The sequence below is a fragment of the Puma concolor genome, chromosome A2 (genome assembly GCF_028749965.1).
Source record: "Puma concolor isolate L17-30 chromosome A2, mPumCon1.1.hap2, whole genome shotgun sequence".
NCBI lineage: Eukaryota > Metazoa > Chordata > Mammalia > Carnivora > Felidae > Puma > Puma concolor.
The window spans coordinates 49601874-49625612 of NC_141668.1; the positions used below are offsets into that span (position 1 = coordinate 49601874).

The following is a 23739-nucleotide window of genomic DNA, read 5'->3' on the forward strand; positions in this document are numbered from 1 at the left end:
ACTAAGCTCATATTCAGCATTTGTCCTGGCCAGACAGAAATATGGATCAGCCTTCTTTCCTGTGTTTAGTTGATGAGGAACAGAGAATCTAATAGGCATAAGCTAATAGGTAGCTGGGCCTGAGCTATTAATTTGAGCCTCCTCTTACTTTTACCACTGAGTTTTGTTTTGGTAAGAGCTTGCTTCTCTTCAGGATGAGTTACCATAGGGACACCAGAGACAGCGTGATAAAGCAGAAACAGGACAAAAACCACAGATTATTGGGTGCAGGGTGTGGTTATGCCACTGGATGATGCTGGAAAGGCCACTCAACTTCTCTGTCTATAAAACGAAGATGGTAATATTCCCATGTTTACCTTACAGGGTTGCTACGAGGCTCCAATGATATCTGTATACAGAAGTCTTTGCAATTTGGAAAGTGCCCCACTAATAGAAACTCATAGGATGATCATTCCCCGGCTGGCAAATCATAATGGTTTAGAGCCAGGACCAAGGGCCCAAAGCCAGGGTTCACATCCCAGCACATTTTACCAGCTTCTATGTTCTTCCCCAGTTACCTAACCTCTCAGTTTATTAGTAAAGGAGAGTAAGAATGGTATCTCCCTGGGGCACCTGGGTGGCTTAGTCGGTTAAGTGTCCAACTTCGGCTCAGGTCATGATCTCACGGTTTGTGAGTTCAAGCCCTGTATTGAGCTCTGTGCTGACAGCTCAGAGCCTGGAGCCTGCTTTGGATTCCGTGTCTCTTTCTCACTCTGCCCCTTCCCTGCTTTCTCTCTCTCTCTCTCTCTCACACTCTAAGATAAATAAACATTAAATTAAAAAAAAAAATGGCATAGTATCTCCCTCATCAGACTGATGTGAGGATCCAATGAGAAAACATAAGATGCTTACCATAGTTTCTGCCATATATACAAGTGCTTAATTAATGTTAACCAGTTACTATTTGCTACCAGGTTATTTTAAGAAAGCAAATTGCTTTTAAAATGCGATCCATCACTCATATTAGTGATAGCATAGATTTCTGTTGCTGTTTTTGTTGTCATGGAATCCTACATAATTCCTACTCATCTGCATACTGGACAGTTTTTTCACAGCAGCGAGGGAGGAGGATTCTGAAAAAAAGGGGCCACCTTGGCTCGGGCCATCATCATGTTTTGATCCCCAGCTACAGGGACACATGGCTTCTGGCATGATTCAAAAGTTAATGAGAGTTTCTTTAAAGTCAAACAGCATTTCCTGCCTCACCACAAAGCTTCTGAGAAGCAGACAGCCTATTCATTCACTGATTTTTTTTTTTTAATTCCTGGACTTTTAGGAAGTGAAACTGGGGGTGATTAAAGCAAATAGGCAAATCGAAAAGCGGCATTTCTCAAGAGTGCCAGAGAGATGTTACCTGGAGACTGTCTTTTCATGTGGATAAACTTTCCAGGCAACTCCATAGGGAGGCAGGCTTCTCTGTGATTTATCTGTTGGACAGTGGGTGGTCAAGGGGCACCGTAGGCAAACAGTTATCCAGCTCGATAATTAGGGAGGGGAAAGGCAAACACAAACACACCCAGGTTGACATTCAAAACAAAGTGGAGATTTGACCATGGATTGCTCACTATACCGCCCTAGCTCTTGTCTGCCAATCTTTCAGGAGGAAACTATGGGCCAAGAAGAGAAACACTGTTAGTCATTTATCAGTACAGCTGACGGAAAAAGCATCATGCTGGGTAGAAACGTGAAGGTCTGCACGGGGAGGCCCATCTCTGTGTTTAAATGATGGCTTGATTTCCCTGAGCTTTTATTTGCTTTTGGCATCCTCACTTGTGAGACGAGGAAGTTGGGCAAGATCTTCACTAAGTACCCTCTGCCGCCGAAAGGCTTTGACTTTCCACCTTTATTTATTTTTTTTGTTTGTTTCCTTCATTCGTTGATGCATAGATTTATGTATCCATTTAATAAATTGTAAACCTAACTAGAGCTGATGTATTGACAAGTCGACCACCAAAATACAGCATAGCTAGTCTATCACCATGGAAGAAATAGCATTTAGTATTGACCCTTCTCAATTCCTAAGAGGGCGATGCTAATCTAACTTCTATTTTCTCAGTAACAGACATATTGCTTTTCTCTCAAGGAAAAAAAAAAAAAAGCCAGATGTTCTTTCCAGCTGTCCTTCGAAGAAGTCAAATGTAGTCAAGTACTCTTTATCAGCTTGTTACTTTGCTTAGCATTTTCCTTGTTTTACCCTCTCCTGAGCCCCCCCTTGCCCCTTAGCCACCTCATTCCACCTCCATTTCCACTGCTACTGTTTGGTTCCTTCTCATTATTTTAATTCAACTCAACTCAACTAGTTAAATTCAGGTCTCACTCATGGGGCCTTTCTCAGTACAAGGAGCTTACACGATGCAAAGATTATCCTCAAGGAGATCCCAATTAGTTGAGTAGTGGGGGGACACACATGTAAAGTAAGAAACATCAAGATAAAAAATGTGTTTGGAGGACATTAAAAAAATTTTTTAAAGGGGCACTTGGGTGGCTCAGTCGGTTAAGTGTCCAACTTCAGCTCAGGTCATGATCTCACAGTTTGTGAGTTCAAGCCCCGCATGGGGCTCTGTGCTGAAAGCTCAGAGCCTGGAGACTGATTTGGATTCTGTGTGTCTCCTTCTCTGCCTCTCACCCGCACGTGTTCTGTCTCTCTCTCTCTCTCAAAATAAATAAACATTAAATAAAATAAATTAAAAAATGTGTTTGGAGAAAGAGGCAGGGAAGCTGAACCAGTCAGCGAGACCACAGAGCTCTGGTTAAACAAAGGGGCACATCCCAAACTACCAACCACTCCTCACCTTTCCCAGGTAATCTGGACGTCTACACTATCCTTGGCATCCTTATCTCCCATTTGTACGTAAACATAAATTAACCCCAATGAATTTGATGTCATCTGCTGGTTACTGTTATCTGGAAGCTGTATGATCTGGAAGCTGTATGATATTCTTTTTTTTATTTAACATTTTTAAGTTTATTTATTTTGAGAGAGACAGAGAGAGCACAAGCAGGGGAGGGGCAGAGAGAGAGGAGAGAGAGAATCTCAAGCAGGCTCTGTAGGGTCAGCGCAGAGCCCGATGCAGGGCTTGAACTCACAAAACTGTGAGATCATGATGTGAGCTGAATCAGAAGTTAGATGCTTAAACGACTGGGCTACCCAGGCACCCCCTGTATGATATTCTTATCTAAAGGGTCAATATTGTGATGAAGGAGCTTCGTCATTGGAGCCTGAGGTGTTAGCCTTCACTACGTGCTGTGTTGTTGGGCCAGTTTTTTAACCACTTGGAGCTTCAGTTATCTCAACTAGGAAATGGGGACAACAGCCCGGTCACGGTGGTGTCCTGAGGGCAAAATCCGATCACAGCTGTACCTACATACCTTCTCCTTAGTATCAACACTCCCTGGACTTCCCTAACTCTGTTCAAACTGAAGGTGAATTCCAGACAGAGTGGCCACAGCCCTCTCCAGAGGGTTTCTATGTCACCCTTCATTTTAGTTGGTTTCAGTATGGTAATCATCTCAACATTACTGAGACATAGGACAGGCATATGGACAACTTCCCCCCACCCCCTTATTTAGCTTCCAGTCTCATTATTGGTGGAAAGAAAGAAAGAAAGAAAGAAAGAAAGCAAGCAAGCAAACCTCTTTTAAAGCTAGATAGGATTGGTCTCATTCTCACAAATAGAAATGAACACAAATCTACGTAACTCTAAGAACACCATATTCACACCACGACAGAATCAGTCACACCCAGAAGAGTCTGGAAATGTGTCCCTGTCTGGTTTAAATGCCCCCTACCCTTTCTGTCTCCTTCTTTCTCCCCTTTTCCATTTCTGTCTGCTTAACCCCCTCATTTTCTCCCTTCCCCCTACGAATGTCAAAAAAGTCCATCAGGTATCCAGTGGATTTCTTTTCTAGAAGACCCCATTTTCATGGAAGACACCCACAGATCTCAGGGATCTAAGAACCTGTTGTTTGGGTGGCTGGAAAGATGGAAAGCTCTCACAGCTTTGAGTCTGCTCTGATCCCCAAAACAAAATCCAATATGCATGTATTCACTTGTTTGTTGCCTTAATTCTTCAGCAAAAGAATCCATAAAACTCAATTATAATCTGCCAGATTATGACAAAACCATCTTGGACAGATGTGACTTCAGTACACTGAAGTCCAGAGCTTGAGACCAATATACATTAAATGAAAAGAAGGGCACTGTCCTTCTTGATTTGGATGTCCCAGATTAACACACTCTACAGCTTGTTGGGGACACCTGTATTGCTCTCTTCCACAATAAAAATGGCCAGTTTACTGAGCAATCACTAGTCGGAAAGCTTCCAACAAAGCCGTATCGTTAAAGCAATCCTGTCTTAATCTTTTGTCCACCTCCAGGACCTCCAAGCGTCACCAGAGATGCAGGGTGATGGCTTTTGTCAGTGGCCAATAGAGAATGTGAAATAGACACTGTGACACTGCCGTCCCCCGGAGAATAGGCATGCAGTGTTGTGGTGTGGACGACGGCTCCCTCGCAGCTCTCTGGTTTCTCATGTGCTCCGAGAACACACCCCGCAGAGTGCATTCATCACAATAGCCCATGTGTGACCTTTGGAAAAGTCCTTGAAAACAGTGAAACAGGAGTCTGAGTTGAAATCTGGAATCCATTCCCGTCTTACACAGGAAGAAAATTAGGCATAGAACAACAAAGCCCATAGTTCAGAGAAACCTGGGGAGGCTCTGGCTGACATTAAAATCGTGGAAGTTTTTTTTTTTTTTTTCTCCATTACTTTGTCTTTCGTAAAAGCTTTTCATCTGAGCAGCCCAAAGCTGCTAGAAAATACTGTATGGTTAGTAGACGGCAATAACTGGCTTCTCCAGTGAATAAAGAAGGCAGAATAAGAACAGAGATGCTGAGTAATGCATTAAAAGCCAATTACTAAACACTTTTCCAGGCTACTAAGTAAATGCTATTCCCCCAAATATAAGTGGCTACCATTTCCCCCTTTGGAATAATGGATCGGTGATAATGGCGTTAGGGCTGGGAGGTTAGGACAGAGAGAAAAAAAAACCGTGCTCCCTAAGCCCTAACTCCATGATGGAATTCATTAGCCCAGACATCATGGATCTGGAAATATTCATCCACTTAGAGCATGAATCAGCAGAGTTGTGTGCTTGCTCAGTAAATTTAACTCGACAAACATTTGTGGGCTAACACTCTTTTATAGGTACAGACCAATTTCCTTTTGTCCCTGGCTGATATTATTCACAATAATTGGCCATATCATATGTTCTTATTTCATACGTATATACGATTATCAACCCGTACTCCCTCTGGAAGCATTCTCCTTCTTTGCCAGTAAGAAGAGAAGGGTAGGACATTTCTGAGTCAAGTGGTGGCATATAATCCAGTGAAAATCAATTGGCAGGGAAATTTGGTTTGGAACTGTGTGTAAGAATCCACCTAAAGTTTGTCTGGGAGGTCCCTCAAAAGGGTTACAGACCCTGAACCAAACAAGATGATTCAGAAGTAATCCAGCTGGGGGAATAGCATCGGATGCTCAGACCTAGAACACTTATTCATACATATGAATAAGTGAATTTTGTTCTTTTCTTAAGTACCTTCACAGTTCATTTTTTATTTTCCTTAAAAAAAAAAAAAAAAAGTAAATGGCATTACTCCGGTCTCCAAAACAGATGCCAGTTTGAACTTTACTCTGCCAGCAAGTATTTGGTTTGGCACCGCAGGGCTGGAGCTGAAAAAATATTTGCCGATTCCAAAAAGATTTAACGAGCTTTGCTGAAGATGCCGGTGCCATTTGGCATGTCACTGGGGCTGTGGCACGGCAAAGAGAACTCTCTTAACCACAGATTTTATTTGCCCAAGGTAGCCAACGCTGGGGATTCAGGCGCTTCCTTGAATCAAGAAGCCGAAAGACAAATGAGTAAAATTTCCAAGAGAAAAGTGACCAAAGCAGGCATTAAAAAAAACAAAACAAAACAAAACAAAAAAACAGAAAAAAACCTTGCTGCCATTGAAAATGAAGCCAGTAGGTTTTGATGGCTAATTTTCAGAACTGTCAATAACATCTTCATACCAGCCGTCAGACACGGTCTCCAACACTATCAGTCAGGAAACCAAATAAATCTCTAACTTGTAGCAAAGCTATTCTTATCCAATATCAGACACTAAAAACTTTGCTACAGTGTATTTTGTTGCCATCTGATAGCCTCCTAATTGTGGAGTCAGAGTTTAACTACATGAAAACTGAATGACCTACTTCAAGTATCTGTACAACCAGCAAATTTACCTTATGGTGCAAAGACAGACATGCATTGCTTTTATTAATATTTAATAGAATACCATGCATAATCTTTCCCTGTGATTGGAAAGACTGACCTTACTGCACATAAATCTCATATGTTAAAAGCCACTGGAGGTTGTCACCTGAAATCATGTATTTCAGTAAGAGGCGCAGTTACCCTGCAGGAAAACAAGGCTGTGGTCCTCTGAGTTAACGTCACATCTGACAACTATAATAAAAAATGAAAAATATTTCCGTACCAGTGTGTGCTGAAAAATCACATGTCTGTTTTCACGGATGTGGGGACAGGAAGAGTGGCACTGAAACTGTGACCACCTTGAAGAAGAGAAACTCTGGATTGTTTTCGTTAATTTCACATTGTGAGAAAACATACATATACTTGGGTGTATCCCACCTCAACTCCTATGGATCTCCCCAAACTTCTAAATGTCCTTTTCACTAAGGCCATGAGCCGATTCAATGCTTGTTCCATGGTCACCTGATGCCAAGCTTCAATAACAAATATCCTCAAAGAGCGAGCCAAGCTCTGTCCTGCTTTTCCACAGAAAAGACCTTTTCACCAAAAACGACGACGGAGCCATCTACCTAACTTAACTGAAATGTGGAAGTCAGAGTAGAAGTCAAAAACAAAGCCGCGAAACAACAGAAGGATGATGATAATTGTTATTTACCATTTTGGCTTCTGAATGCATTGGCTGGACTTGGGGAGAAGCACAGGGGTTGCTGAGATTTGGACCTTGCATTCCCAGGAGGTTGGAGTTCACTGACATTTGTCTCTCCATCTAAGAGAAAGGAAAGCAACAGAATCAGAGTCTGAGAAAAGCAGTCTAGGTCACAGACAAAGCTGCATTTCTCTTTCAAGTGGGTCATTTAGAAGCTCTGTGAATAACTCTGGAGAGAGACTGTGGTTTGGGGAAGGTAAGCAACGCACTTCTGAGCCTCAAACTCAAGGACATCAAAGAACTAATCCAAAGCCAGGCCTTCTATCGGAGATGCCCCATGCCAACCAGAACCATGTCGTCATGGTACGTTTACAAATAAAAGTATGGACTATTCCCACTTTTGCAAACCCTCCAACTGCCACTAGTCATGCTTCTTTTTATAACTGGGAAGAATAATGTATGCACAGAAAAGCACTGGAAAGATACCCACCACATGGTTATCTCAGGTTATCCATGGCTTCCCCCCCCCCCCGCCTCCTTCAGTTTTATGCAAAAACATGCGTCATTTTAGCAATAAGAAAAACACTAAATTAATTTAAAAAGTAATGCTCCCAAACAAGGTGGGTCTTCCTGGCCCCGTAACTCGTAAGCACGATTAAGATGACTAACAGGTATTTGAGCTGCTGTCCGGGCACAACTCCCCTTCCCTGTAAATCTAGTCACGACCCTACATAGCAGCAGCTTCTGGCCTTACAGCAGGGCTAGGGCCGGGGGTGGGTGAAGAAAGCAGCTGAGGGCACTCTATGACACGTGATTGACCCCTCCAACCTTGTCCCCCGGCCTGCCATCGGGTCTACAATTAACGTCGTTCAAGTACCTGTATGAGTTGTGGCATTTTTGTCTCCAGGGTGTCCCTGTTAAAGAGTCAATACAACCAGATCTCTCTTTCAGTTGGGAAAGAGTGTGTCTGATTGATTTGTTTTTTTTCTGTGTAGTAGAAATTTAGCACTTTTCAAAGAACTCGAGTAAAGCAAGTACACTTAATACTCAAATCACACAGAGAATAGAGTTTCCTCAAGAGGAAGAAACAAATTCTTCAATGCAAAAGTTCTTCCACTTGTCAAAGGATGGATAGAAAACAACGGTCAGAAATTTCAGGAAACCCAGGGGCACCTGGATGGCTCAGTCAGTTGAGGGTCCAACTCTTTTTTTTTTTTTAATGTTTATTTATTTTTGAGACAGAGAGAGAGAGAGACAGAGCATGAATGGGGGAGGGTCAGAGAGAGGGACACACAGAATCTGAAACAGGGTCCAGGCTCTGAGCTGTCAGCACAGAGCCCGACGCGGGCTCGAACTCACGGACCGCGAGATCATGACCTGAGCCGAAGTCAGCCGCTTAACCGACTGAGCCACCCAGGCGCCCCGAGGATCCAACTCTTGATTTCAGCTCAGGTCATGATCCCAGGGTTGTGGGATGGAGCCTCACGTCAGGCTCCGTGCTGAGTGTCGGGCTTACTTAAGATCCTCTCTCTCCTTCTGCTCCTCTCCCCTACTTTCTCTCTCTCTCTCTCTCTCTCTCTCTCTCTCTCTCTCTCTCTCACACACACACACACACACACATAAAATAGATAAATAAAAAATTTAAAAAAAGAATTTCAGAGAATCTGGTTTCTGCTCAAAGTCAGCTGGGGTAGTCTTGGAAAATACAGAGTTCTTTATCACTGGAACTCTTCCAAGAGTGGAGGACAGAAACCTCACAGACAAGAGTGGAGAGTCAAAGTTGAGGTAAATGTCCCCTTTGGGTCCCTGCCGTCCTTGAGTTCCATCCCTTCAATCCCTGCTGGGTCTGCCCAGGCGCGGGACTGTACTTACAACATTAATGTGTGGAGTAACAGAGGTGCTCACTAAATGACATGAGTGACAGGCGGACAGTCCCTGTCCCAGCAAAGCACCATTAGCTGTACCTGAGCCTGACAGAACAGACCAGTTATCTGGCAGTGGACGGTGGTGTGAAACTGCTTCAAAAGGAGCTATCTGGTGAAGAATTTTCTATACATTCTAGGGCATGACAGCAAAAACTTCTGAGGCCTTAGCGATTCAGTAAAATAACATGTTCACTCTCACATACGCCCTGAGTCTCCAGGTAGCCTGGGTATTTTATTTTTTTATGATTGCTTTTGTAATTCTGGTAAAATACGTGTATCATAAAATTTACCATTTTAACTATGTTTAAGCGTGCAGTTCAGTGCTATTAAGTACATCCGTGTACTCTGACCAGTAACTCATGAAGATTGCTCCACAAAATGCTTGTTCCTTATAACCGCCCCTTCCAGAGGCTGGAGGATAGAAGACTTGGAAAGGCACTTGACAATTCCAATGGGGGACCTTCACCTGGAGGCACATCAAGTCCAAATGAGCTTTTGCTTTCAGTTTCCCAGAAGGAAGGTCATGGAGAAGCACAAATGATTATCCGAAAGTTTCCAAGCTACTAGCCATCAGGCACTACGAGGACGTGAGGGCAGCTTACTTGTAGCCTCGGGTTTCCCTCTTTGTGGAAAAGTTACAGTCTGTGACTATTTCTACTCCATGACTCACAAATTCAACAGCATGTTGAAAACAGGCTGATTTCTCTACCTAAAAAAAAAACACAAAAACTGCATTTTTCCACCTTAGTGATTATAAGGGCTCAGCAAGAGCCTCTTCGAGACAACTATCTGGCGCTTATACTAATAAGGCTCTGCCTCACAAGTGTGCTCGGGTGAGGCGACTAGAATCAAGAAGTCAGAAGATGGGAGTGGTTTGCTGAATACTAAGCAACATTTAGCACTGCAGGTAAAACATCCAGATAAAGGTTTTTACCTTTTTTTTGGGGGGGGGGGGCAGGCTTCTCCTTTCCCCCTGAAACAAATCAGAAAACGGCAGCTCAAATGTCCACAGGTCACTGGGCTTTTGTAATGACACAGGAGGGTTCCTCTTCCCAAATTATGTCAACATTTGATGTTCAAGGTAGGAATTCACAATACAGTGAAATCCTGCCTTGTTGTTCACCACATCCCCAGGATCTAGTACAGCCCTTGACCCACAGCAGGTGTCAGCAAAAGTCTGGGGAACGAGTGAATCAATCCCTGAACAGAGGTATCATTTTGCTTCTGACCGAGGACCTTGTGAGATGTGGGGTCTGGCAGTGTGCACTTCACATGAGTTCAGAATCTTAACCTTCACCGACAGACAGGCTGATCTCTTATACCAAGGGAATCGTGGTTTCCCAGGGCAGGAACTCTAGAGGAAGACTATGCTTTCAAGTGCCAAAATCTTGGGGCGCCTGGGCAGCTCAGTCGGTTAAGTGTCTGACTTCAACTCAGGTCATGATGTCACGGTTCGTGAGTTCAAGCCCCGTGTTGGGCTCTGTGCTGACAGCTCGGAGCCTGGAGCCTGCTTCGGATTCTGTGTCTCCCTCTCTCACTGCTCTTCCCCTGCTCATGCTCTGTCTCTCTCTCCTTGAAAAATAAATAAGCATTTTTTTTAAAAATGCCAAAATCTTAGGACAGGAGCAGGAGACTTGATAACAAGGAAGAGTAGGCCTAGATTTCTAGAACCAGGGACTCGTAAAGTATCTTTTCTTAGCGATTTTATGATCGTTTTTATTAGTTACATTAGTGTCACTCTAAAACCAAGGTTTCTCAGCCTCAGTGCTGTTGACCTATTGGGCCCAAATAAATAATTTTTTTGTGGGGGCCGTCCTGTGCCTGGTAGAATGTTCAACATCATCCCTGGCCTCTCCCTACAGACCCCAGTAGCACCCTTTCCCCAGTTGTGATGGAGCAGCAGGATCTCCAGACATTTCCAAATATCCCCTGCGGGAGACAACCGCCCCCAGTTGAGAATCAGTGCTCTAGACTGATACTATTGTCATGGCAGCTGTCCGCGTCAGTGACAAGGGCTTGGGAACTCGTGTGGGGATAGCATCCCTGACTTGCTGTCTACACTGGCTCTTGATCACGCACCTGATCTTTTACTTGTATTCTGAAGCACCAACAGGAGGTCACGGTGTATAATGACGTGACATGGGGGAACCAGTGCGAGATGCCTGTTCTCTGCGCTCCCTGAGCCCGTGTCCCACCTTTGTCCCTGGAAATGGTACGGTTTACTCAAGTGGGACAAAAAGGTCACCGCAGTGGCCTTTTTCTAGTTAATGGATGGAATTTATGAAAGGAAACTAACGTTGGACAAGAGGGATTTACAGTCTACACGAAGACAGCTTATGGTGGGGGTCTTGGCGCAGCTGGCTGGGTTGAATAAAACCTGGGACAATGGCCTTGGTGGCACTGTTGCCCCTCCCCCTAAAGATGCTTACGGTGAGCAACGCAGGTAAAGTGTGTCAACTCATCTGTTCCTTCTGGCCCGGTTTTGCAAAGACTCTTTCTAGCCAGGACCATCCAATACTTGTCGTAGGCAGGTCCATTTCTCTGAATTTGGGCCTCCACACTCCTGCCCACCCCCCCCACCTCCACCTAGATAAACCAGCCAACTGCTCAACCTTCGAGAATCTGAGCTGCTCGGCGCAAGTTGCGATGGGGTTTGTCACAGCTGTGTGACATTAGGCGGCTGCCTTCAACTTCTTACCCTTTAGCTTTTCGCCTGTAAGATGAGCACGTCAATAACTACCGCGACCCCATTCCCACAGGATGGCGATGCCAGCAACGTGAAGTGACAAATGCAGACAATTTCTTAAAAATGCCCAAATGCTCTGCCAGGCATTGTTGATACTGGTGCGGAAGGGTTTTCGTTGAGTTGTCATATCACCTCTAGGGCTCTGAAAAACTCCTGTGGCCCCAGGAATAACGACACCAACCATGCTCCCCGAATTACAAAGCCAAGGAGGATGAAGAAAGACGGGGAGGGGATCCCGTGGAAGGAGAGCAAGGTTTGCTCTGGAATAGTCTGTATGTCCCTTCTAGGCGAATGCGTTGTTTTCAGAGGTGGGGGGTATAATATAATGATTAAGTGTAGACTCTAGAGTCATACCGCCTGGATCTAAATCCAGACGCTCCATCACTTACTAACTGTGACCTTCGGCCAGTGCCTCAGTTTTCTCGTCTGTATAATGGAGGTAATAACAAGGCGTCCCTCGCGGGTTTGTTGTGACGGTGAAAGCAGAGAATGTACATATCATGCAGGAGGTGACGGGGTGGGTTTAAAACTCAGCGATGCTGCCTCTCAGCCAAGCAAGCTACCTGCCTTACTCTTCTCATTTGAACAAAGGGGAATAGAAATAGTACGTACCTGACGGGATTGTTCCATGTGTTGATGAAATGCTTACGGGGGGACTAACACACGGTAAGCACCCGATAAATGCTGTGAGCATGCTTAGTGGAACATGATGCCCAGGACTACATATTAGCAGGCATTATGTACCATCATTATTACTTTTATCATGATAATTGTTACTCTGAGTCCTGGCTAGACCACTCCCTGGTGAGTTAGAGACACTCTGTATATAGCCCACGCTATACAGGCTTTGGGCGAGTCATAAAACACTGTGCCCTTGAACAAATTCCATTCCCTGGGTGTGGCAAGCTCGCTCGCCCGCAGGAAGTTGGGGCCAGGCCTCACTAGGAGAGCCCTGAAGGACAGGAAAGCCAGCAAGACACCTAGCAACAGACAACCGGGCACTCTACCCAAAGTAGCACACAGCTCAACTCTTCATCCAGAAGCAGCCACTCTCTTCCCAGCTTAGAGCTCAGCTTTTCTTTAGTGCCTTCAAAAGAGCAGGATTCGGTGGAAGCAAGAAGCACTTACTGGCATGGAGACGGCAGAAGATCCCGGCATTGTTGGGTTGGGCAGGGTCCCAGGCATGGAGGCTGGCATGGGCTGTCTCTGTCTGTTGTGGAGATGTAGCAGAGAAGATAGAGAGCCTGGGACAGGCCTGGTAACACAGACAAAAAGCAGACATTATTCCTGATGCCTTGGGGCAGGGGATTCACTGCCTGTGTCCAGACCCAGCGGGGACAACACCATTACATGAGCAACAGATCAGATCCTCTGATGGGAACCACATAATTGAGGATATTAGGGAAATAATAACAAATAAAACACAAGCCTGGCTTCCTCTGCTGCTTCCTAGTTAATACATCAAATTCCACTTCATTTCCTGACCTCTGTTATCTAACTCATGTTCAATAGTCAACAAGTCGGTAAATCTCCTACAACCCCTGCTTCTTAGGGAAGGGACTTGGGGGCGAAATCCTGTGTTTTGCTCAGAATTCTCTGCCCTTTGGGAGGAACTTAGACCCTGAGATCTGTGTGCGTTTGTTTTATCCACACTCTCTTAAGCCTCTGCCTGGAAGCCCTCCTGGCTTTGGACGGAACATACTTGCACCGTCTGGATTTGAATAGCCAACGTTAGTCATGAACTCCCAATAGAAATCTGTGTTGACTTTTTCGTAATTCTCCAGCGTGGGTGGAAAAAACAAAAAAAACAAAAAACAAAAAACAAAGCCAGGACCAAGGAACCAAAGGAACAAGACTGAGGTTCATGCCACTATAGCTGGCCTTTTTCGGGCAAGGCCTGAGCCCAGCCCCCAATTACCAATCCTTCATTTTATAATAACTGGAGGTGTTAGGCTGTTTGACAGAAACTGATTTTGGCCTGACCCGCAGAACTCGGGTAAGCATTCCTCGGGGGAGTACACAGTTTGAGCTTTTGCTTCAATTTGCCTGAGAACAAAATTTTTTCAGGAACTCAAATTGATTTAATGAGCCAGGGAATGTGTGGCTGAGGGAAAAAGGAAATTATTTGTGTTTATGAAAAATGGCAAATAAGTGACCTCCTCAGCTAAATTCTCAATCTCCTGATACTTTTGCCCCAGGGAGCTCTATAAATGTCAAACAGTTAAAGATTTAACAAATAAAACAAAACAAATAAATAAACAAACACCCCCCCCCCCGAGGACCTCTGAGGCCCCCATGTTAAGACACCTTATCCTGAATGCCACGAAAGAAGCTTCTGCTTCCAGAATTGATGCATTTTCTTAAAAAGAAAAAAAGATTCCCTCCTGCTAAGTGCTGGGTAAAGACGGCAGATGGAGGTGTTTGGTGTGGCTGGGTGCCTCTCTATGCTTCAGGGGAGGACAGTCCGGTCCAGAGTACTGTGAGAAGCCTCTTTGGAGCTCATGTGCCTCGCCTCCCGTGGCTGACTTAGGGCGAAGTGGGAGATTGAGACAGGGGAAACAATGCCAACATGTTCTTCTTTTGCATTGCTGTTGAAATTCCAAAGAAGATTAGGTTTTCTACTCCTTTTGCCTAATAGCTCCCTTGGGTATATAGCTAGCTATCACAGGCACATGCATCTTGGAAGGATTAGTCATAAATTGGTCAATATTTATATGTTTAAGAAGTTATATACATGAGGGGCGCCTGGGTGGCTCAGTCGGTTAGGCGTCCGACTTCAGCTCAGGTCATAATCTCATGGTTCGTGAGTTGAAGCCCTGCGTCCATCGGGCTCTGTGCTGACAGCTCAGGGCCTGGAGCCTGCTTCGGATTCTGTGTCTCCCTCTCTCTCTCTCTCTCTCTGCTCCTCCCCTGCTCACACTCTGTCTCTCCCAAAAGTAAACATTAAAAAAAATTACAAAAAGAAGTTACATACATGAAAATATAAAAGAATATAAAACCTTTACACGGACTCCATGTCAAGGTACACAAATGGCACCCAGCTTTATTAACGGAACATGTACATGAGTGGTTACACGGAGAGGCCAATGTAAGTAGCCTGTAACAGTAAAATGAGTGTTTTCAGAAAAGCAAATGAGTATTATGGGTATTTTTTTGACATGTGCCCTGGGGATTTCTGGAGTATAGATTAACAAGAGGATTAGTAGGGTCTTTGAAGGTCCTTCACATTTCAGAGTTCTAGGAAACTGCTGACGTCCATTGCTCCAAAATTCTATAGCAGGCTGTAATTTCACTGGGTCCTAAAGCTTATCTCACTCAGAGGTGGATAGCTCGAATCACAGAAGTATAAATGTGGCTCTATCTGGAAAGAAAATAGCTGTATAGTAATGCTCAGTTCCTCTAGGTGCAAAGTTAGTAATCTGAACTGCCCTGTTTTAAAATGAGAAAGACTCACTGAGAGCATCTCTACAGATAGGTAATCATCTATCCATCCATTCGCCTATAGATATCCAGGCAGATGGATAGATGTACACACATACATGTACACATACATATAGGTACATCTAAGCCTTCTACCATATGTCTGTTTCCCTAGTCACCAGGAGGAATGCTTTGGGTATAGACAGGGACAAGCAAAAAGAGATAACTGAGAACATTTTATTATGTTGATATGCCATATCATCCTCAGAAAGGAAGAGCGGCATAGTATCGTCATTGACATTTTGTTTCCAACATGGCATATTAATGATGATCTCGGTGATCAGTGTTTATTGATGAGCTATTATGAAAAAAGAAATCAATTAAACAGCGCTGATGTGAATGGAGATGCAAAAGTAATTAAATTTAAAATGAGTTTTCATGCTTCACAAAACTATGGAAAACTCCCAGTTGGATACAGTAGCTGGGGAATGGTATGTTTCATTTAATCAATGTTCTTATTAGATCAGTTGCTTCCACACCATGCATAGATGTACTAGATTTTTAAATAACAAGCATTCCCTCGTTAATTAAGAAAGCCTTTCAGGGTACTGAACTCCCTTGGAATTATAATAATAATTGCCTAATGGCAGCAGTCAAACCAGCTAACAATATATACTTGAAATAGAAATGGCTATTTGAGAACGCTGTATGTTTGGGCTCTGAAGAATTCTGAATTACTATTTTACACAGATTCTACAAACAATTTTCCCAACCTATGTACAAAACTGCGTCATTTTCTAGGCTTCTTGCTTGGGCTTTTAAAACTACAAACACTGAAAGAAAAAAAAAAATCCATTCTACCCATCACTGGGCATACAAAGGACTAGACTGAAGTAATTATGTAGCTTGGCCCAATAAATAATCATTTGTCCAGAATATTCTGATCACTGAAGCAAGAGTGGTATCGGAATAATTACATAAATTATCTAATTCCCCTTGTGTATACAGAAATAATTACTAACACATTGCACTTGCATGAAACTTTTTATGTTGCACTTATATAGTTTCATATTTTTCAAAATATTTTCACCTTCATGCGACTTGAAACAATGCCATGTGGTAGGTAGGTCAGATTACCCCTATTTTACTCGGAGTAAGCTAAATTCAGAAACATTTAAATGTGCCCAAGGTCACACGGGTCCTGAAAAGAAGCAGGACTTCTATTCAACTTGCAACATAGGGCTTCCCCCATCACACCTTGATGGCTCCCATAACTAAGTTATTATTGATTTTTTACACTAAAATAAATTCACGGTCTATTTCCTTTGATATTCACACTGCTCCCTGGACTTTGCAACGAAGTAGTAACATTCTGCAGTACTGCTAACACGAGAAGTCACTCATCCATGTGAAATTATGTTTTCTTCCTTTAAAAAAAAAAAAAAGAAACTTCCCAAACAACACATCAGTTAGACTCTGAAAATAAGATGGCAAATCGCAGTAAAGTTGTGAAAACAAAGACCCAACAGTCTTTCTCCAGTGCGGGCTTGTTGCCATGAGCTAATAATTCCAGACTTTGAGCAAGCCGAGCCTCCTTTTTAATAACCATATGCCTCTAGGTAAAGTATTTCTACTAAAAATTATTGAGGCATGGAACAAGGTAAGATGTGTGAGCTCATGTTGGATTGTTCAATTACTAAACTGAGTCCCGCAGCATTAAGAGTTTTCCAACTTGACAGATTATTCCTCTTTATACACTTGTATAAACATACTGCTTACGGCTGAAATCTATGTAAGCTTTTCTTTCAATTAAAATGTCAAGGATGACAGACTGTGTTTTCAGTGTCCTTAACAGAATGAAAGGTACCACAGCAAGCGATTTCATGTCCTCATTTTTACCCCCAAAGGATGTTTTCCAGTCTAGGGGTGTCTGAAAAGCAAGGTCTGGGTCTCCAGCCTTTGCCCTTGGACAAGCCCAACTATCTTTAAGGAGCTAAGGGCCAGTACTTTTTGGGGGGAAGGTCTCAGGAGGGTCGCTGTAGACCGCTTTCCTTTCCCAGGTCTTCAAAAGATACGTGGCACTCCCGAATTGTCTATGAAACTCAGGAGAGACAAATCTATCAGGTGTGTGGTCAGGCAAAGGGAAGAAGCAAGCCATGAAAAAAAAAAAAAAAAAACATAAGGTTAAAGAATTGGAAGATCATATTAGCATCAAAATGAGACCATAGACATCTAAGAGAATCATGAGGAGATAATAAATAACCACTTGGAAGGACGGGCGTGTGCAGAATCAGAAGCTTCAAGGCAATGAAATGGAAAGAAGAGTGGGCAGGAAGCAGAAGATCCAGAAAGCCACTGCCATTAGAGTTTTTGACTTTGGGGGACAGTCTTTCTCCACTTTGGGGCTCTCCATTTCATCATCTATTTAATGAAGGGATCAGACTATAGGCCATCTGGAAATGGCCTGAAGCTCTAAAATTTTGATTCTAGGGGCACCTGGGCGGCTCAGTTGGTTACTCATCCGACTTTGGCTGAGGTCATGATCTCACGGTGGGTGAGTTCAAGCACCGTGTCCGGCTCTCCGCTGTCAATGTGGAGCCCCCTTTGGATCCTCTGTCTCCCTCTGTCTCTCTACCCCTCCCCCACTCACTTGCACGTGCATGCTCTCTCTCTCTCTCTCTCAAAAGTTAACAAACATTTTTAAAGAATTAAAAAAAATAAAATTCAGATTCTAGATTCTGAAAATGAGATGTTCTTAATCTCTAGAGACTATATGTTTTATTATATAGTAGGTGGTCAGTGTCTGTACTAAATGGAACGGAGTCAGGATAGCACTTAGTTCCTAATGTCAAAAATACATTTGAAATATGGACAAACCACGGAAAGAATGTGTCTCTAAACAGCAAGAGAAATTGCTAAAAAGAACTGGATACATTCCAGGGGGGTCCACATTTCGTCCTCATTTAAAGGTAACGTAATTTCACACACAGACTTGAGAGAGAGTATTGCCCATTATCGCTGTATTTGCTTATAAAAAGATACATGCTTTCTTTTCACCTTAAATCAAGTATTGTGGCCTATCTTGGCAAACTACTTGCTGTCTAGGATGGGGAGACTGAAAAGCTAAACAGGGTGAATACAAACTCTGAAATCTTAAGAGACGGCCGTTTGTAATGAGAAATGCTTCTTCTATCATTCTTCTCCCAAGTGGAGTTTAAAAATTCCTATTTTTGTAAAGAAAACAAATTGCCGGAAAATCAAGTAGAATGTGAAATGGAAAGACAATACAGTTCATTTCTTCCACGAAGAATTTACATGTAATTTACATGTAATAATTACATTGGAAAATGGGAGTAAAAAGCAATGCCTCAGAAGATCGTCTGTCTAGGTTGGAATCCCAGCTCTGCCACTTACTAGCTGTGTGACCTTGGGTAAGTCGCTTGGCCTCTGTGTGCCTCAGTTTCCTCAACTATAAAATGGGAGGACAGAGATATTCACCTCATGGCATTAAATGAGTCACCACATATTAAATACAGTTGACTCTTGAACAAAACAGGCATTAGAAACCCCAACTCCTCATGTAGTCAAAACTCCACATGTAACTGTGATTCCCCCCACAATTAACTACGAATAGCCTATGTGAGAACATGAACTACTAATGCTAACAGCCTTAATGATAACACGAACAATCTATTAGCACATATTTTGTATGCTATATGTATTATATACCATGTTCTTGCAATAAAGTAATCTAGAGAAAAAGAAAATGTTAAGAAAATCATAAGGAAGAGATATCATTTATAGCACCATACTGTATTGATGGAAAACCATCTTCATATAAGTGGACCTGCGTAGTTCAAACCCGCGTTGGTCAAGGGTCAACTGTATGTTGAAGATGCTCAGTAAAATTAGTTGTTTTGTTTTTATTCTTCCGAAACACAGACCAAACTATAGATTAATCACTGTACTCCAATAAAGGAACTGGGGCTTCAGGCTGGGATCTTAAAGTTAGCACCAATCCTTAGCTTTAATTAAAGAACCACAGCAGCCTAACAAAATGCCTATAAAAAGGTCCCAAACTTGCTGCCTTTATAAGATATCTTTAAATATCCATCAACTCGAGATTTCCAAACCCTTCTGCGGAGGCAAATGGACTCCTCTCACCCACAGTTTTACAGAATTTCAAAATGATTCACACTATTTCTCAGAAAGGATCTTTGAAAATATTTCCTCAAAATGGAACCAAACTAGTTCCCCAGAGATCGGTTCTCAGTATCTTGTTTTTCCTGAAAACAATGACAAAAATCCAACAGAAGCAATAATTGGGAAAACAAGACAGCTATCTGGCCCATATTTTAAAAGACATCATTTTACCCATATCTTTTTTTGAATGAGCTCATGCTCCGCACCAAGTCTCACTGCCAAGCTCCTAAAGTTGGATGGCAAATACAACATTTCCCCTTTTAACAAATGAGGAATTTGAGACAAAGAAGTAGAAATATTTGGCCTGAGAAGAGGCACCAAAATATCAGCAGAATTCAATTAAAATATGTAGTTTCCATTTCAAAGCTTTCTTAGACTCAAGGAAGGACCTCTGGTAAAGATCTGGAACCTCTCTCCAAGATTTGTACCTCTCCCCTTCTCCCCTCTCCCCTCCCCCCACCCCCCCACCGCCCCGCCCAGTGCCACCTTTCCTGTCCTTTGGTGACACAGGCATTTGGGTGTCTAGGAAGATAATTTTGCCTTTTTATCTGTATCCTAGCCACCATCTTTCCTAAAAAGCTAGCAAAACAGCCCAATGAAAAACAGCAAATTCTCCAGCTCCTTAAGAGACACCGGTACGCTTGGCTTCTTGTGACAGAACTTGATATGACTCCAAGGCCATTGCACCATGTGGCCATTCACTGCCTCCCCAGCACATGGCCCTGGGCTCCACACCAGTGACATAGTGACTTCCTTCCAGTTTCATGTAAGTGCCACCTTCCTTCCTGCCACAGCCTTGAACGTAAGTAACCTTCACCACCTTCTCTGGACATCCACAGCAGGTCAGGGCCTGTTTTTGGAGTGCCCTCACCCTGCACTTCTCCCTAGTAACATTTATCACCAATCAATGAATACATGAATGAGTCAATCAGCGAATCAATCAAAAATCAAATTAAGCATCTAACACAAAGCGGGCCCTGTCCACGTTCATTTCAGAGTGGAACACTAGCTTGGCAAGTTAGGTCATTTGCCTAACAATTCATTTATAAATTCACAATCTGTGGTCACATGTTGAAAAACAAAATAGATGCGTGTCATGGTCTCTTGGAGTTTACCACCTCAGCTCCCCAGTTATAATTCTTCAGTGATTTTGAGTGATTTTTAAAAATGTGTCTGTTCCAAACCAGACCATAAACTTCACAAGAGGTTGTGCCTGCTCTATTTTTACTAATGCAGATCCTTCAGAAACCTAAGCAAGTGCATGGTACCTAGGAGGTGTTCATAAATACTTCTTGGGTTAGTAAGAATACAGATATTAAGGATCTCTTCAACTAGCAATAGATGTTGCAAGCACAGGGCTCAATAAATTATCTTTGCTAGCTAACGAGAAGAACTTCATTGATTTACAAGTCATGAGTGAAACTCCAATTTACATTAACAGCCTCATGTAACCCATTTCTGTTCTTGAAAAGCATAAGTGGTTACCCCCAAGGTAATCTGTACTTTTTATCAGTGCCCCTTAGATTAAGCTCAAGCCTTCAGACGAGTTCTAGACCCATTTGTTTTTGCATCAATTAAATTCATTTCCATTTGAAATTATATTCTAGGCATTTCATAAGAAAAGGCCAAGAATAATTCAGCCACACTCATCTGTCTCCAATCTATGTAATGTTTTAAAAATTGGATGCCTGCCCTGTAATAAGGCTGCACTTTATACTGCTCAGAGCTCTGGGCTCGGAGGTACCAGTTACACCCACACCACGGTCAACTAAACATCTCGTTTCTGCTTTGCACTGACTTATCGATATTGACAAGAACACTTTTGTAATCATTATCACCAGGGGTGTCGGAAATTAAATTTACCACGCAAGATAAATTTGGGCCTCCTTTTTTATCAATTTTGTACTACTGCTGCCTTTATTTTATAGATGTAGTATCTGATATCTTGGAAATGTAACCTCTTTTTCTTTAAATACAAGCCCGGCTGCGAGAGAGCCAATGGTAGTCATAAAATGTAATACAGCTAACAGAGCTGCACCCTACTGGAGCCTTTGCTGGGTTTTATAGCATAAATGCTGTATCTACTCAGGCAGAGGAGATGTTTACTAGTGCTTTCAAGTGTTTTAAACAGAGAGAGCAGGAATAGAAAGGGAGATGTAAATTTATGGCCATTCTGTTAAGACTATTAAATCAATCTCTTTTTTTTTTCTTTAATGACTGATTTCTGCACCATTAATCTGAATTAGTCATGCAGTCAGCCTGATTCATTTAAGTTAACCAAAAACACGGTTGGATTGGTTTCTGATGTACTAGTGTCACCACAGGGAAAAAAAAAAAAAACACGTTTTCAAAATCTGATATTTTTTCCTTGTAAAGAGCTAAAGGCTCTTTTAAAAGACCCTTTTATAAAAGACCCCTAAATGCCTGGACAGTCTGGCTTTCGCCATGGGTCGGGCTTAAAGACACGAAGAGATGGCTTTTCAATTAGCCAATAACTTCCCGGTTGCTTCAATTATTCATAAAGTTACACTTAGAAAAGGCAAGTAAATGCAGATCCAAAGACATGAAATAAAAGACGATTTTGAATGCAGGCTCAAATAAATGATATACATCTGGCTGCCTGGGGAAATTTTTTCTTTAGAGAGACGTATCTCTAAGTAAAATTTCTTCCTGTTTCTAAGTTGTTAATAAGCTTCCTCCTTGCTTCATAAGGACAAATAAGTAGCCCTCTGATTATGAGCCTTGTCATTTACATGTGATTGCTGCTTGCATTCATTCACCATCAATGAATTATTCATGGAGACATCCAGTGACACACTTGCCTGGATGTTCTGCAGAGGCAGAGAGCTCCCCGAGCTGACAAATGCCCCCACCCCACAACTCTTAAGTAGGCGATTCTGTTTTGGTTTCCTCTGGACTCTCAGCTTGTCAGTTATCATACTTTAATGAGTAATTTGTGGCGGACGCCACACCCTGTACAGTCGCCCCATACCTATGATCCAAATAGATAGTGTCATTTTGCAGCTAAACGACGGAAGCACCAACTGCGAAAGACTTCAGCAAAAACAGACGAGCTCTAGGAAACATCATCTGGACAACCTTTACTCATCCGTGCACTTTGCAAGTTCTCCCCACTAGGTCGCCCCCACTAATGCCTTTAACCTAACCTCTTCCTGAATCTCAAGGCAGGTTCTCGTAGACAGTTTTCAAGTACCTCGCCTGGGAGACCAAATTTGTAACACCCTCCACCCGGCCACTTGCCAGGATTATCTCAGCTCCTTAGGAGAAGGCGCTAGAGACGATTAGCTCCACAGCTATACTGGCAGGAGGGGAGATACGTCAGTGATGCAGGAGGAGGGGCTTAGGCTGGCTATGAGGACATGCATAAACGCAGGCTGCTAAAAGCCTGATTCCTCAAGTTCTGTTCTTAATGATAAAGTAACAGAAGTGCTGAGAGGGCAGCTTGTCCTCCAAGGAAGCACAGACAAAGACAGGGGCACTGCCTCGAGGCTTAGCCAACTCCTCAGTAGGTTACATCCTGACAGACAGCCGCAAAGTCTAAACAATGGCTGTAATCAAATAACCAGAAACCATAGGAGAGCCTAGAGAAATCCTTGTCAGACAGAGCTGAACATCATGAGGGTGGCGGGGAGGGAAGGGGGGGGCGGGGGGGGAACTTGGAGAAGGTTCCAAAGGCCCACAGAGAAATACTGAAAGGCCAGAAGGGAAGACCTAAATGGAAAAGTAAAAGGAACAAGACCGGGAGATGACGATAACGGCCTTCAAGTTTCCAAATTACTATATTCAGAGAATGGTGACCAGCTACTTTCAAAGCCAACCAAAGCAGAATAATAACTATAATAAAACAGCAGCACATGGGATTTACGTTAGAAGAAAGAGTATCTCCCAAGAACGAACAGTGTAAAACAATTAAATGGCTTACTGAAGTTTTGGAATTTCCTCTTATTAGGCTCTTAAAAAAGAGATTCGTCCCCGTCTGGCATGGTTTCTAGGGAGGAGGAGGAGGAACTGGCAGACTTCTCAGAGTCCTAAATTAGGTCTATTATTTTCACTGATTCCAGTCAGAGTGGCTGACAGAAATGATAGAGATAATGCTGGCTGCCATCATTAACCAGTAAATCGAATAAAGCGGCCTTGTGTGGCTGACAAGGCACAGGCTTTGGGCCACCCGCTGGCCCTGTCACGGCCCATGAGTGTGTGATCTGCACAAGTCATTTAACTTCTCTGTTTCCTCATCGGCAAAAGTAGGGCTATACTACCCACTTCATAAGTATGGTGTGAGGAAGCTTTGATAATCACATATGAGATGATATTTTGTATGGGTTTGTCCTTTGGAAGATGATCGATGTATATTCTATTCAACAGATGACTGATCTGGTTTAGAAAATAAAATTATTGCTAATGTCATTTTAAAATAC

At 42.9% G+C, this 23739-nt stretch overlaps 1 protein-coding gene across 6 annotated transcripts in view; it reads right to left on the bottom strand.

Annotated features, from left to right (window-relative positions):
• Positions 1-23739, bottom strand: part of CREB5 (cAMP responsive element binding protein 5) — a 404427-nt gene that overhangs the window by 90330 nt on the left and 290358 nt on the right. For 5 of the 6 annotated variants that reach the window (XM_086693658.1, XM_086693650.1, XM_086693676.1 and 2 more), the window contains 2 exons: positions 12806-12932; positions 7016-7126 (listed from right to left, as the gene is read on the bottom strand). In XM_086693658.1, the coding sequence (XP_086549784.1) occupies positions 7016-7126; positions 12806-12932 (238 nt within the window). The remainder of the gene's footprint in view (positions 1-7015; positions 7127-12805; positions 12933-23739) is intronic. The other variant, XM_086693664.1, reaches the window with a different exon arrangement.